Source organism: Patella vulgata, chromosome 3 (assembly GCF_932274485.2).
Source record: "Patella vulgata chromosome 3, xgPatVulg1.2, whole genome shotgun sequence".
NCBI lineage: Eukaryota > Metazoa > Mollusca > Gastropoda > Patellidae > Patella > Patella vulgata.
Window position 1 is genome coordinate 23324796 of NC_065881.2, and position 16633 is coordinate 23341428.

Sequence of the window (16633 nt, forward strand, 5' to 3'; positions counted from 1 at the left end):
ATATCTTGTTTTTACCTTTGTAGTAAAGATATACAGCTCAAATGTGGTAGTTTTAAGAACTTTTTGTGTAGATTACGCATCTGCAATCAGATTACAGGTGAGTGGTAGGCCACGAAAACCGGAAAAAAAATTGGTGTAATTGTATTTTTTCTGGATTTTGTAGTGCAGGAACTACAAATTATAAGACACTTATGAAAACGCATCAGTCTTCACTAGATTCCCAGAAATTTGGCCTCGAATATGGTTTCAGTAACACATTTTCGAAAATTGCCTCGTATTTTCGAGCAGATAGAACCTGGTAGATCAACACCTAAAAATATGAAACTTGGTGGAATTATAGTTTGCACTAATGTCTCGAACATATGTTAAAGCCATTCTTGTCCCATGCCATCTCAATATTTTTTCGATTTTTTCATAATATGTGTTTTGGGTCAATCTATGCAAGTCCAAACCTGAAAGAAACATATCGAACAAAAAGACAAAACAGTTGTTTGAAATTATTGCCAGACTTGGTTTTCTTACGTTAATGACTAATTAACTGGGCGATTTTAAAGTAGTTAAGGGTACTAATAACCCTTGTTTTATTTTGTAGGCTAGAGTGTTGTACCCATTGCCAAGGTTCAAATATAGTCTCAGAATGCCTGGCTTGACTTCCGAATCCTGAATAGAAAAATGTTGGGAATGTGGGGGCTTTGGACCAGTTTATGGTTTGCTCTTTAAGACATATGTGTCGGGCAATAAAGTGACATTGCTTTTGGTGTCAACCGTCCGTGGCAACAAAGAAAATCTTCAAAAATGCCGAGCGTTGCCTAAACAAGCTCAAGGGCAAGTTAACAACCAAGTTGGGTGAATTAGAATTTATCTCAACATCTGCCACCATTACATAATAAAGGCCCGTATCTGGTACATCTACCCAGTCACCAACAACACCAACTGTTCCTACCAACACTTGTAATAAGATTTCTTTTTTTTCCTGACTTACAGAAGATGTTCTGTGTGACCTCATAAGAATCGTTGTGTTAAACAGTCACTGTGTGGTTTTTTTAATAACTCGTGGGGGAATAACCTAATAATCAATGACTGTTCAAGTGTATAATGACGAATAACAATTATATTATTTACGGCAGTAAAGTTTAACAGCTTATCTAGTTATTGCGCTTTGAGCACGTAAGAGAACACAGAAGTACTACATTAGATATATGACGGGATGATTTGGATTTTGTTTTCAGGTGTTTTGACAATTTAAAAAATTATGAACAGTGTTAAAATATGTTGGTTCTGATCTACTGAACGGGCAATGTGATCCATTTCTTGAAACTAACTCAAGTACTCGTAATTCAATAGTTTCTCCATGTACACCCGAATGATACAGCAAGTCTAGTTGATATAGGCTACAAATACATAGAGTTTATCTGATTAATTTATAATACAAAAATATTGTCGATAACAGAAATAGCCAAGTCATGTTGATTTAGGTTTAAAAAGTGTTTTAAGTTATGGGACAAGGTCTAATGATTAAAGATGCATTATGTAAGAGCTAAATTTGCCTATTGCAGGTCTTTATTTCGGCTTCAAATGTTATATAAAGTATTTTTTATACATTTATTCACATGGCAATTCCTATAATCAACTCTCTAGACCATTGGGTGGCGGATATCTAAACGGATTAAAAGACGATCGCCATTTAAATATTCCAATAGTCTGTCCACTGACACCCGAATGCTACATCGATACTGATTAAACCGTGTTGGTTTGAGTTTAAAAACCCCATGGGTGTGTTGATTTGATGTGTTGAGTCGCCGCGACCCGATTAGATTATGACACAGCAATATTACCGATAAATTACGTGCAGAAAAGATTGTTGATCCAGTGTGTTTCGAACGATTAAACGGATGGGTTTGTTTGTTTAATTCTTGGCTGACTGTGTCGATACAGGAAAACCCAAACCATTTAAAGGGTGTATAATTAAGTCAAGGATCGCCTGTCTTACATTTTTGCCCATTTACTGGACGTTGAAGAAAATTCAGTTTCATTTTTTATATACGATCCATGGCAGGATATGAATTGATGGTGATAGTCTTTCGCTAACCTCAAGAATATATGAATATATACACATTTATATCTTGTGACAACAATGTTGGCATCGTTCTTTAACGAAAAAGATCGAATATACGGCATTTTATAATCAAATAGTCCCAAAACAAATGAACTAGTATGAACCAAGGTCACCATTTTATTTTGACTTATTCTCATCTCGTCTGTTTGGCCGATCTTAACTCTTCCGCCAAATTTTCGTTGGGTTGTTCGTCATTTTAGAAAACATTTCTGTCATTTTATTCGAAGAAAACAAAAGAAAGGGGTTCTACTCGTACTCAAATTAACTCGCTAAAAAGTAATAACAAACCGGCTAGATCTTATCTCATTTCCTCTAAAAATTAGACCACCTTGAGAAGATATGTAGCATGAATTAAACATAGCCCAATATAAGGACCGATGTGTGAATTAACCAAAGGCTGCAGGCAAGTAGGTTTATATTTGTACTACACACCGACATGAATTTCAGTAAACAACTTTTACCATTTTCTCTTCAGTATCGCATGTGGACTAATGTTGTACACGAGCACTGAGTTCGCAACAGAGTAGTAAGTTTACTCAAATTGCAGAAACTGCTAACAAATCAATTATATCATATGTGGGGACCAATGGGTATATCATCCCAAGGTCGGTAAAACTATAAATTAACAACTTACCTGATTTAGGGTAGGCAGAAATAATGATATCATCTTCACGTAGTTTTAACGATTTCATGTTGGTAATTACATCTATTGAAAATTTAGGATAAAGTTTGCCATCAAATTCGACAAATCTGAGATGTTTACCTGCGCCATCGGTTATCTCGACAACCGACATCTTGAACTAACTAAAACAAAGACATGTTGTTGGTGTTTAATAATAATAATTATAACCGACATCTTGAACTATCTAAAATGAAATGTATTTGTATAGATATTAAAACCGCCATTCGTGAAAACTCATTACATGCAAAATTAAAAATTAGTGACATAGTGGGGCATTGGATATCTCGACAACCAACATCGTTAAGTAACTAAATGGAGACATGTTTTAATACATATACATACACAATACAACACACTAACATAGATGCAGTAAATGCTATTTAAAGTAGAAGTCGCTCATTTCAAGTAGTGTAACAGGTGTTGTAAAGAATAAACATACCCGGTGGCTGCCTTAAGTGTGATACTCGCTACTACTATAATAAAACAAAAATTACTTGCCTCTCGTGATTTTATCCACCCTTTCACAGCAACAAATTACTTATAATGATATAGCTTACTTGTTGAAATGTCCACTGTTTGTTATCACAGTATACAACAAACTCAACCAAATGTTGCACTATTTATACGTCGATGAAATTAATACATGTCGATCAAGGTTTCATATAGAGCGGGGGGGGGGGGCTGAATGATTAGCACGTGCGCGCTGTACCATAAAGTCTGTCATTGAGTCAAATGGCGTGGTTTCGAATCCCCGGTTGTACGTGGCAAGGAGTAGGGTCGCCTGTCCAACCTCGTTGGTTTTCTCCGGGTCCTCCGGTTTCCTCCCACTGCTAAAGACCCCTACGCGCAAGCGAATTATTGAAATAAAATTGAACCATGTGTTAGTCCCGAAATGACCTAGTTTGTGTCGAGTGGACGTTAAACCCCATTTCCCCCTCTCTCTTTCATATAGAGCGCCTTTAATGCATTGACTGATTTAGGCATTATGTGTTTACTTTATTATGTGGGCTTTTTAGTATGTGGTCACTTTATTATGGTTTTGTTTTATTACGTGATCACTTTATTGTTTGATCTTTTTATCATTTGCTCTTTTTATTATGTGTGCTGTGTGGTCACTTTATTATTTGATCTTTTCAGTGTGTGTTTTATTTGGTCACTTTGTATTTGATCTATTTTGTATACGATTTGTGTGGTCATTACATAACCATCAAGAAATAGCCACATAAGGCATGTATGGCGTTCCCTAGGTTTACATTAAGTTACATCATATTATGTTATGTATCAGATACTCAACATCCCACATGTATCAATCAGATACATTAAAACTGTAATGGATATCTTAGTCCCCATTTCAGTTTGTATGACTTTGCAAGAAAATCTTACAAGAAAAATGAGTTGGATGCAGATTCAGATTGTTTTTAATTTCATTCCCGATTCATCACTTCATGAATATAACGTTGATTGAACTCCAAGATGCCCACCTTTCTATTGGTTTTATTACGAGTATATAAGGTTAAACTCACGTATCTCAAATACGAAAAGTGTCAAAGTTAAATAAAGTAATCTAGATTTAGATATTGATCAATCAAACTCAATCTAAGACAGGTAATACATATTATGTTTGATGAATTACAAAGACTAGCAAATAATAAGAATAGATCTTAAAGGGTTAACACACTTCACTGCGTATGTTTTCGTGTTATTGAAATATAATCACAGGAAAGGGGGGAGGAGGGGGGGGGGAAGTGACTAGGTTGCAGCCAGGGGGTCCAATATTAAAGAGGCCCTTTATATCTAAATAAGAATTGTAACATGTGCTGAATTTTGTGCCAAATAACTATCAATCTACTATTCTGACAAACAAAATGTATTTGTGTGAGTGTGACAGACAATGACCAGAATATACCCTTTTTCCACTGTTGGTGCCAGGGACCCGGTGACATTTTCAGCCAAGATATGTGGGACCTCCGGTTAAGGTGTATAACATTTTTGACGCTGCCAGAAGCTTTTCTTAGACGCACTATAGCCGTAAACATCCGTCACCATCATTGACTTTGTTCATCTGTGTTTAAAACAGACTTTTATCTTCCTTTAGTAGTGAGGTTGGGGGTGGCGGGGGGGTGGCGGGGCTCATCTGTATAAATAAAATCAAAGATGTATGTGTGCATGTTCGCCCATCACGCTTCGTCGCCATGCTCCATCCCTATATGTGGTATCAAATTAACCAGCCCATGGCCCCGTGAATATTTTAAGCATCGAATTTGGGCCCCGGACGAATTGGGCCCCTGGCGAATCACACTTTGTCGCCGCGCTCAACCCCCAAATGTGTGGTATCAAATTAACGAGCATGACCAGGTGCGAAACCGGGTATCCTGCCAGATGATATAGCCTAGAGCCTCTCTTCGTCCAAATCTGGCACTAAGCTCATGAAATCTTAATCCAGCCCTGGCTATAGGGAATCCAGACCAGAAATCATCCAATAGACGCGGAAGTTCTATCCTGCTTATTTCATTCAGGATACATCTATTTATAGGTATGTCTGTCCCTGTTTTTATCCACTTTCATATGCTTTCTTTAGTCTAGTGTTCAAGTCATCAGCAAAAGTTCTAAGTCTTATACAACACGTCTATGTGTCTTTAGGACTGCCCCCAGCCCTTTTGATTATAAATTGCGAAAAAATCCTGATAAGAAAACGTTAAAAGCAAAAAAAAGTTTATTCTTTTATTCATTCATATATATACATAATATTTTAACCCTATTTTGTTTTATTATGTTATCGCTGTTATTTTTATTTTACTGAAATTAATAATTTTCTTTATACGCAGACATATTTCATAGGAGTATTATTATTGTCAGCCATATACCAACTATATAATATTAAAAATTCAGACTGAAGATATTGTTTTCAAAAAAGTATTACCATTACCATCTTCAATGGATATCAAAGATGTATCAGCCGTAAAATCTTAAAAATACAGATACATGTATTTAAATCCGCAATCTGGCTTAAAATATTAGATAAAGTATTATCTGGACATTTATTTACATGACACGTAACCAGCCTCTTAACTACCATCCCTCCGCCTCGAATTCTTGAATATAGACTAAAACCTTGTAGAAAATGTACATCCAGGCCCTTTTCTTCGATTCTGGACCAAAAAGTCAACAAAAATCGTCTTGCAAAAGTGGAAAAACAGACTAAAATTGTAGCACCATGGGCCTTTTCTTTCTTACATGGAGAGCGGGGTAATGTCAGACCGGTCGCCACATCTTACATACGACCCATGCATCTTTCTTTACTACATATTTCTGTAGCCTTGTGATCGTCTAGAATTTGCCTCTAGCTGTCTTAACTTCTGCTTCACATTGTGTATTTACTTCTTACTGTTTTCTTAAGACGTTTGTCTTACCATGAATAACAATGCAACAGTTCGCTTTTACATTATAGATATATACATGTAGCTGCTTACATGGATACAAGCATAATGGAATAAAGTCATTCTCAAACCCTAGCCAGCCAGACTCAATTTGGGCGAGTCTGCTGAATAGAAACTTCTACATCTTTTCCCTTCTGGAATCAAGCTGCTGTCTAACGAATTCTCACAAGTATGATAGTTTTGTAGCTGTGGGTTTTGGACGTTCAATTATCTAATTGGTCAAATATCATGTAACTAAGTATATAGATTGGTCAAACAAGCCAAATGATGCAATCGTAATTTTCCATCACATGTTTTTCGGCACAATCTATCCTTAAACTCAGACCCTCTTTCCTGGTATTCTCACACAATTACATAAACAATTAATTTGCGTTTAAAATAAACTCATACCATAGCTAATATACTGTCAATAGAGAATAATTTGTAAAGATAAAAATGTTGTTTAAACCATCTTATTCCTCTATTCCTTGTCTATAAATTTAAAACAATGTCGCAATGACGATATTGCTATAAAATATAGGCCATGAAGTATAAATGTAGGAATTTAATGATGTCCTGTGTCAATATGAAATGGTGGCCATCATGGACACCTTCTCGGACTCCACCCTTCCTTCCAATGATTCAGAGTGGTCTGCACTCTTTATCTGACTGAACATTTCGCAAATATGAACTAATCTACTGAAATTCAGTTGTGAACATTGGGATGTTTTATAAAGATATTATATATCAGTTCTTACAATTCTTGTATCTCTTGCAGTTTAAAAGAAGTCAACCTGATGCAGTTATATTGTAAAATATTTAAAAGAATCTATCCTGTAGAAATGGTGGATAATATACTTACATTGATAACAACGAAAGAAAGGAGGAGATGTAATTGTTGTATGTATACAAGAGAGAGAGAGAGAGAAGGGGGTGGGGTACTTCGTTTGCGTGTAGGGGTCTTTAGCAGTGGGAGGAAACCGGAAGAATCGGAGAAAACCCACGAGGTTGGACTGGCGACCCTACTCATTGTCACATACAACCGGAAATCGAAACCACGCCAGTTGACTCAAAGATAGTCCTAATGATGCAGCACGCACGCGCTAACCATTCGGCCATTAACCCCCCACCCCCCATATGTAAACAAAATATAAACAAAATTTATAAAATAGAAATAACACGACTATGCACGTATAAGACATACGTGTGTTATTTATAACAGTTTTACATTATAGATTATTCTGTGATACACATCAACTTGGTGCGGTGAGATCTGAGTTTAAGCAAGACAACCAATGGTTGATTTCTTATCGTAAATGTAATTTATCTCATATTTTCAGATAAACATTATGCTCTGGACCATTTGTAGATACAATATATCGAATACGTAAATCGCATTTGTTTAACAAAAATTATTTTGCACAGCCAAGGGCCTTTTAGAAATCAATAAAACACACATATGAACTTTGTTTTTATTCTTGTTCTTGTTTTCAAAAACAAAAACATTAACCGATCCTACGATCTATTCTAACACTTCTTTGTAATCGGTCAAGGAAGTTATTTGAGTCTAAATACAAAACAATGCGATTATGAGAGACCTTTAAAAAGCTTCAAATCCAACAATCAAATTATTGTTTAGCTGCAATTAAAATATCGCTTGTGAATATCGTTTATTAGTGGTTTATTTCGCATCTTCGTCTAAAGAATATCTGAATTTTAATTTTGATCCAGACATTCTCTCACGATAGACTCGGTCAAACCATTCACTTTGTGCCACGGTAAACCAGTTTTTCCAATCACCAACTTCACCTGTAATATGAAAGAAAATAACACATGACACAATTATATGGAATACAAGTTACTTGAACGATTTATTTCTGGCGAGGTTTCGATGAGGGTTCTCTCGTCTTTATCATCAAGCAAGAAGTGACAACCATAGTACAGTAAAGATATATAGACAGCTGTCTAGTCGTTCGGATGGGACGAAAAACCGAGGTCCCGTGTACACATTGGCGTGCACGTAAAAGATCCCTTGGCAGTTGAAATTCGATATAAGAGTAGGCCGTAGTGCCGCTGCCCGGGCAAAATTTCCCCCATTGCACACTGTATGGCGTATGCCCGTTTTCATTAGCCCAGTTTAGGAGCAGAACAGTAGGACGTTAAACCCCATTTCATTTCATTTCATTTAAGCTTGCGATAAGAAGATTTTAAAATAAAACTGAGAGTAGTAAGTCTACCTACCCTTTCTGTATATTTTAGATTTTCCATTCTCATCAGGAAATACATGAGACATTCTTGTCTGCATTTTAGCGAAGGAACACGCATCACATATTCCTTGAATTAATTCCTCATTTTTTTTAACTTGTAAAAAATCTGATATTTTTCTGATTTCTGCTATTGGATCCTGCAATTATAAATATTATGTTAATTACCCACATCAATCAGCGGTTGCCAGGCAGGATACGCCCACATTTTATAAGAGATGGATAGAGAACAAGCTAAAAAAGGCGATTTTTCGTACAATCAGGGACCATATTCCAGGAAGGTATGGTCTAAAAGTTTCATCAAAATCGGATAAAAATCGGATGTGACTTCTAGAGGGTCCATAACCTTGGTGGCCATTTTGTTGGGCAGTTTAAATTCGAATAAAAACTGTGACCTCTAGAGGGACCCCAAGCTTAAAAAGCAATTTTTCGTACAATCAAGGGTTATAATTTAGAAAGATACTATCCGATATGCGCAAATATCGAAAGGAACCAAGATGTTTGGATTATAATCATACATTTCAAGGTTCATCATAATCGGATAACAATTGTCCACAACCTTGATATACCATATGTTTACATTGTTTGCATACGAACTTAAACAGGATTACGGTGTAACGGTGATATATCGAACTTTTTTTTTACATCGGATAATAATTGTGACCTCTAGAGGGACCACAAGCTAAAAACGCGATTTATAGTACAATCAGGGGCCACAATTCAGGAAGTTACGATCCGACATACGCAATATCGACAGGAACCAAGATCTTTGGTTTATAATCATGCACTCCCAGTTTCATCAAAATCAGATGAACAGTGTGACCTCTAGAGTGTCCACATGCAAAAAACGTGCGTTTTCGGGCAATTAAGGGTCATAATTCATGAAGTGTCGATCGGATACATGCCAGTATCGACAGGGTCTGAGATCTGTTAGAGATAAACCTATATTTCAAGTTTCGTCAAAATCGGATAAGAATGGTGACCTGTGAAGTGTCCACAAACAAATTGTGAACGGACGTCCAGACAAGGGCGACGACAATATACGTATAAAACAATGTTGGTGTATTTATATACGCCTGGGTCTTTAAATTTAAATTCGCATAGAACTTTACACAACTTCCCACCAACGGAGCACTGTATACCTACTCATTGGTCAACTAACTATTAGTTAAAAGAAAATCATTGGAATTAGTGCATCAGAACATGGACATAATTTGATCAGAATTATACGAAACTATTGCTTGATACAAACATTTAATGCTGCATACTTAATATTTTAAAGGTCGATAAGGGTGGGGTGGGGCTTGCATAAAGTGGATATTCATGATAGAAAGTTTGGTTGAGAAATGAAGTGGGGTTTAACATTCTACTATTCTGCTCCAACCGAGGCTGAGTGATGTTAACGTAATATGCTTTATAAAATAAGAATTGCATATTACCGCTTTAAGATCTTCATATGTTAAATGTAATATAGAATACTCCGTGTTGTTATCAATGACTTTCTCCCAATCTAAAACCTGTTTATACCAACAATTGTACTCAACTGTAAACAAAATAAAACTCTTAAATCTAATAATATTCTAACTTGATAGTCTGTTACTACCTAGTGCTGAAATTGTTGTATTAAGATTATGTCCAAAAGTAACATTTGATTTGTTCCAGACAAGGAGCAATATAATCATTTTCCAGTATCTTAATCTGGATTTCTTTTTTTGTATTCAATATATTTAACTTAGGAATGTTTGCAAATTTCGTTTGGACTTCAACAGTGACGTTCTAAAAATAGCAATTTGTATTATTTTCCGATATAGATGTTTGTCAGCCATCACACCGATCACTTATTAGTAATATTAAGTGGTATAAAGTATGTATCTTTAAAGGTATACGCTTGTATGTTATTAACTATTTGTTACTTTATCAGATAACCTATAAAGACATTAGCATTTTAAACTTTATCCTAGATGTGGGTCATCTACGCCAACAATGTGTCGTTAATAAGACCACAGTATGATACGTTTCTATATTTGATAAATACGAAAAGCAATGCCCATATGGTATCGGCTTGCAGTTATGTGAGCTTATATATTTATATTGTTATTGCTCCCGGTGTAAATAAAGTGCATATTTACAACGCTGTTCTAAACTAATAGTGTGACACCACTTTCCCTTTTGATAATTATGAGATAGTATGTTTATTTAAAAAATATTCGTACCTGTTCCGTTGATAAATAATTCAATAAAATCCTTGAATTCTCCTTTATAGTCAAAAAGTGGTATCTTATAACAATGGTTGTAGAACGAGACGGCAAGATCCTTCGGGTTTCTTCTAATATAGATTATCTTGGGTTTCTTCACAGCCAGATCAGTTGGTAAGTCACTAAAAGCAACATGACTGTTCAGAATACGAGGGGATTTGGCTTGATCTAAAACGTCCTGTCCCACTTTTTCAATAAAGAACTCAGATTTAGAAATGGCTTGTAAATCAGTTCGACCTGCCAGCAACATTCGACATATTTCAAACAACCAATGTGTTCCTGAAAATAAAAAAAATATCAATCTGTGAACTCCTCAAAAGAGAAATGGTATTACCTGTTCTAGGGGCATGTCCCGACTCGTGCATGAAACCACACTTAGTGTAATAATATTGTCCTTGCGACCATATTATGTCCTTGACCGGTTTTTGGTTCCATATTCATATCTCACGTAAGCAAACTAAAATGAGTTATATGTTGATACATAGAATGGGCTATGTGCAGGATGGGATTTAGCTGAACTCACACAGCCTGTCATAACAGTCATCATAAAACGTCTGTACTTCTTTGAGAGTGAGCAAGATTTGTGATTAACAATTGCTTCTAATCCGCTTAAAAAATAAATTTAGAAAAAGAACCTGAACTGTGATAGCAGTTTTTATCACGGGGGAGAACACAACGTCGAAGTTGAAGTCAGAAATCCAGAAGTACTACAGTTATACGTGGTGCCGTATCCAGAACAGATAGTTTTAGCCATTCTGTGAGTATCTCTTTATTGGTTTTCGCTAAATTCTATCTGAAACGAAGACTGGGGAATTTTACAGTGCTCAATTGATAGTCCTGTCTTTCTTAATACGTATTCGGAAATTACTGATACACAACAAGCGTTGGCGATATTGAGAAAGATCCGACAAAACCCTGAGGAAAATGTACAAGTTTTTGCTGAAAGAATTTATTATTATCCGCTGAAGGCTTTGCAGGTTATGCAGGATAGCCGGAATTTGACAGGCAATTAATTAATTTCCTTGTAGATGGACTTCAGCAGGAATATATAAAACAAAAAATTTGCGTGAATATCCGCAAACATTCCTGGCGACAGATGGCTCGACAAGAACTAAATGTAATGTTAAAAATCTATATATGGCAATATAATGTGTCAGTGCATACATGCAAAATATTAGGTTAAATGAGCGTTTAATCGAGTCTAATTAGCATCAGGTAGAATAGTACGTAGTGTCTAGTAAAACGAGTCAATTGCTTAGCAACCGAGCGGATGTTGAGAACATGTGCAAGTGAAGCTGTCAGTGTGTGATGTGAGCTAGGGACAGCGTACTGTTTTCTACCGCAGACGCTATGTTGGACATTTGATTATCTATGAATGTATAAAATGTGACCTGCAAGCTGTGAACTTTTGTGTGATATTATGTGACAGTGAATAAATAGTTGTTATTGTTTGCAGTATCGTGTTTCTTACATATCATGGGTTTTCAAGCGCGTATGGAACGGTAGGCTGAAAAGGGACTAAATAGCGGTGTCATACTCATGTGAATATTTTAGTGAAGTGAACATCATCGAACTAGTCTTCACCAGCTCGGCATCTACACTAAATATTAGGTAAAGGTTCGCGTTGCGAGACAGCATGCTCGACAATAGGCGACGCGTGGAATAGGTTATCGTCGCGGTCATATATAAGTCTTTAGTGTCGACAAAAGCGAGATGTGAACGCGGTTAAAGCGAGTGCTACACGCTACACGCTTGTTTTTAAACCAGTTAAAAATTGCCGGGATTTTTAAAACAGCATCGTGTTGCGTTCAGACGTACTATTAGCCAAACCAGTTTAACTATTGAGACCTCTTCGGTTAGAGTTAACTACGCATGGGTAGCTTCATCTTCTTTATTCGGTTCTTGCACGCTTTCGATACACTGACACTGCATGGCACCGCCATTTTCCCAGGAATGTAACTTACTGCATACTGCGCATGTCCAAAGCCAGCTAAAGCCGGGGTTTTTAAGCCAACCTGTTCATGTTTGATTAAAACAGTTTTCCGGAATTTGGGAAATGACCCCTTCGAAAAAATCGGGAAAAACTATGTTATTGTACATGTAAAAACTAGAAACCGTGTGGTCTGTAGCTTGAAAGTTGAGTGGGATGCGGGCATTTTTGAGTTTCATGAGTTACCGATAAATTTTGGAAACAAAATATGTATCAATAATTTACTCGAGTTTCAGATATCTTGTTTTTACCTTTGTAGTAAAGATATACAGCTCAAATGTGGTAGTTTTAAGAACTTTTTGTGTAGATTACGCATCTGCAATCAGATTACAGGTGAGTGGTAGGCCACGAAAACCGGAAAAAAAATTGGTGTAATTGTATTTTTTCTGGATTTTGTAGTGCAGGAACTACAAATTATAAGACACTTATGAAAACGCACCAGTCTTCACTAGATTCCCAGAAATTTGGCCTCGAATATGGTTTCAGTAACACATTTTCGAAAATTGCCTCGTATTTTCGAGCAGATAGAACCTGGTAGATCAACACCTAAAAATATGAAACTTGGTGGAATTATAGTTTGCACTAATGTCTCGAACATATGTTAAAGCCATTCTTGTCCCATGCCATCTCAATATTTTTTCGATTTTTTCATAATATGTGTTTTGGGTCAATCTATGCAAGTCCAAACCTGAAAGAAACATATCGAACAAAAAGACAAAACAGTTGTTTGAAATTATTGCCAGACTTAGTTTTCTTACGTTAATGACTAATTAACTGGGCGATTTTAAAGTAGTTAAGGGTACTAATAACCCTTGTTTTATTTTGTAGGCTAGAGGGTTGTACTCATTGCCAAGGTTCAAATATAGTCTCAGAATGCCTGGCTTGACTTTCGAATCCTGAATAGAAAAATGTTGGGAATGTGGGGGCTTTGGACCAGTTTATGGTTTGCTCTTTAAGACATATGTGTCGGGCAATAAAGTGGCATTGCTTTTGGTGTCAACCGTCAGTGGCAACAAAGAAAATCTTCAAATATGCCGAGCGTTGCCTAAACAAGCTCAAGGGCAAGTTAACAACCAAGTTGGGTGAATTAGAATTTATCTCAACATCTGCCACCATTACATAATAAAGGCCCGTATCTGGTACATCTACCCAGTCACCAACAACACCAACTGTTCCTACCAACCCTTGTAATAAGATTTCGTTTTTTTTCCTGACTTACAGAAGATGTTCTGTGTGACCTCATAAGAATCGTTGTGTTAAACAGTCACTGTGTGGTTTTTTTAATAACTCGTGGGGGAATAACCTAATAATCAATGACTGTTCACGTGTATAATGACGAATAACAATTATATTATTTACGGCAGTAAAGTTAAACAGCTTATCTAGTTATTGCGCTTTGATCACGTAAGAGAACACAGAAGTACTACATTAGATATATGACGGGATGATTTGGATTTTGTTTTCAGGTGTTTTGACAATTTAAAAAATTATGAACGGGCAATGTGATCCATTTCTTGAAACTAACTCAAGTACTCGTAATTCAATAGTTTCTCCATGTACACCCGAATGATACAGCAAGTCTAGTTGATATAGGCTACAAATACATAGAGTTTATCTGATTAATTTATAATACAAAAATATTGTCGATAACAGAAATAGCCAAGGCATGTTGATTTAGGTTTAAAAAGTGTTTTTAGTTATGGGACAAGGTCTAATGATTAAAGATGCATTATGTAAGAGCTAAATTTGCCTATTGCAGGTCTTTATTTCGGCTTCAAATGTTATATAAAGTATTTTTTATACATTTATTCACATGGCAATTCCTATAATCAACTCTCTAGACCATTGGGTGGCGGATATCTAAACGGATTAAAAGACGATCGCCATTTAAATATTCCAATAGTCTGTCCACTGACACCCGAATGCTACATCGATACTGATTAAACCGTGTTGGTTTGAGTTTAAAAACCCCATGGGTGTGTTGATATGATGTGTTGAGTCGCCGCGACCCGATTAGATTATCACACAGCAATATGAGCGATAAACCTGGCCCCGAGTTCACAAAGCATTCTCAGACTTAAGTTTAGAATTTGCTCAATTTTCATTCACTGTTCATGAGAAATATCTTTGGTGCAGAAACACAAAACTTTGCACATAGTTTCTTATTGATATATTTGATACATAAAAACAACAAAAAATTTATAAAGGGCTATATTTTAGTTAAAATAATGCAAACAAGTTTGAGTAAATTTTCAAATTAAGTCTGAGAATGCTTTGTGAACACGGGGCCAGTTGATTTACGTGCAGAAAAGATTGTTGATCCAGTGTGTTTCGAACGATTAAACGGATGGGTTTGTTTACCTATTCTAGTTTAATTCTTGGCTGACTGTGTCGATACAGGAAAACCAAAACCATTTAAAGGGTGTATAATTAAGTCAAGGATCGCCTGTCTTACATTTTTTCCCATTTACTGGACGTTGAAGAAAATTCAGTTTCATTTTTTATATACGATCCATGGCAGGATATGAATTGATGGTGATAGTCTTTCGCTAACCTCAAGAATATATGAATATATACACATTTATATATTGTGACAACAATGTTGGCATCGTTCTTTAACGAAAAAGATCGAATATACGGCATTTTATAATCAAATAGTCCCAAAACAAATGAACTAGTATGAACCAAGGTCACCATTTTATTTTGACTTATTCTCATCTCGTCTGTTTGGCAAGTAGGTTTATATTTGTTTTACACACCATTTTCTCTTCAGTATCGCATGTGAACTAATGTTGTACACGAGCACTGTGTTCGCAACAGAGTAAGTTTACTCAAATTGCAGAAACTGCCAACAAATCAATTATATCATATGTGGGGACCAATGGGTATATCATCCCAAGGTCGGTAAAACTATAAATTAACAACTTACCTGATTTAGGGTAGGCAGAAATAATAATATCATCTTTACGTAGTTTTAACGATTTCATGTTGGTAATTACATCTATTGAAAATTTAGGATAAAGTTTGCCATCAAATTCGACAAATCTGAGGTGTTTACCTGCGCCATCGGTTATCTCGACAACCGACATCTTGAACTAACTAAAACAAAGACATGTTGTTGGTGTTTAATAATAATAATTATAACCGACATCTTGAACTAACTAAAATGAAATGTATTTGTATAGATATTAAAACCGCCATTCGTCAAAACTCATGGAAAATTACAAATTAGTGACATAGTGGGGCATTGGATATCTCGACAACCAACATCGTTAAGTAACTAAATGGAGACATGTTTTAATACATATACATACACAATACAACACACTAACATAGATGCAGTAAATTCTATTTAAAGTAGAAGTCGCTCATTTCAAGTAGTGTAACAGGTGTTGTAAAGAATAAACATACCCGGTGGCTGCCTTAAGTGTGATACTCGCTACTACTATAATAAAACAAAAATTACTTGCCTCTCGTGATTTTATCCACCCTTTCACAGCAACAAATTACTTATAATGATATAGCTTACTTGTTGAAATGTCCACTGTTTGTTATCACAGTATACAACAAACTCGGCCAAATGTTGCATTAATTATACGTCGATGAAATTAATACATGTCGATCAAGGTTTCATATAGAGCGGGGGGAGGGGGGCTGAATGATTAGCACGTGCGCGCTGTTCCATAAAGTCTGTCATTGAGTCAACTGGCGTGGTTTCGAATCCCCGGTTGTACGTGGCAAGGAGTAGGGTCGCCTGTCCAACCTCGTGGGTTTTCTCCGGGTCCTCCGGTTTCCTCCCACTGCTAAAGACCCCTACGCGCAAGCGAATTATTTTAATAAAATTGAACCATGTGTTAGTCCCGAAATGACCTAGTTTGTGTCGAGTGGACGTTAAACCCCATTTCCCCCT

General features: G+C 36.2%; 1 protein-coding gene across 1 annotated transcript; it reads right to left on the reverse strand.

Moving 5' to 3' along the window:
• Positions 1-5621: 5621 nt before the first annotated feature.
• LOC126815772 (sulfotransferase 1A2) lies at positions 5622-16337 on the reverse strand. Its single transcript, XM_056099709.1, has 6 exons — positions 16194-16337; positions 15653-15822; positions 10692-11012; positions 9918-10021; positions 8456-8618; positions 5622-8023 (listed from the first exon to the last, which is right to left on the reverse strand). Exons 2-6 carry the CDS (start codon positions 15810-15812, stop codon positions 7896-7898), a joined length of 876 nt encoding a protein of 291 aa, XP_055955684.1. The 5' UTR covers positions 15813-15822; positions 16194-16337; the 3' UTR covers positions 5622-7895.
• Positions 16338-16633: the final 296 nt, after the last annotated feature.

Excerpts from the sequence above, each read along its gene's own strand:
- LOC126815772 (XM_056099709.1), bottom strand. The coding sequence starts at position 15,812 with ATGTCGGTTGTCGAGATAACCGATGGCGCAGGTAAACACCTCAGATTT. Across the intron at positions 10,022-10,691 it reads ATTATTTATCAACGGAACAG|TTGAGTACAATTGTTGGTAT; the intron begins GTACGAATATTT and ends TTTTGTTTACAG. Across the intron at positions 8,619-9,917 it reads CATATGAAGATCTTAAAGCG|GATCCAATAGCAGAAATCAG; the intron begins GTAATATGCAAT and ends TTATAATTGCAG.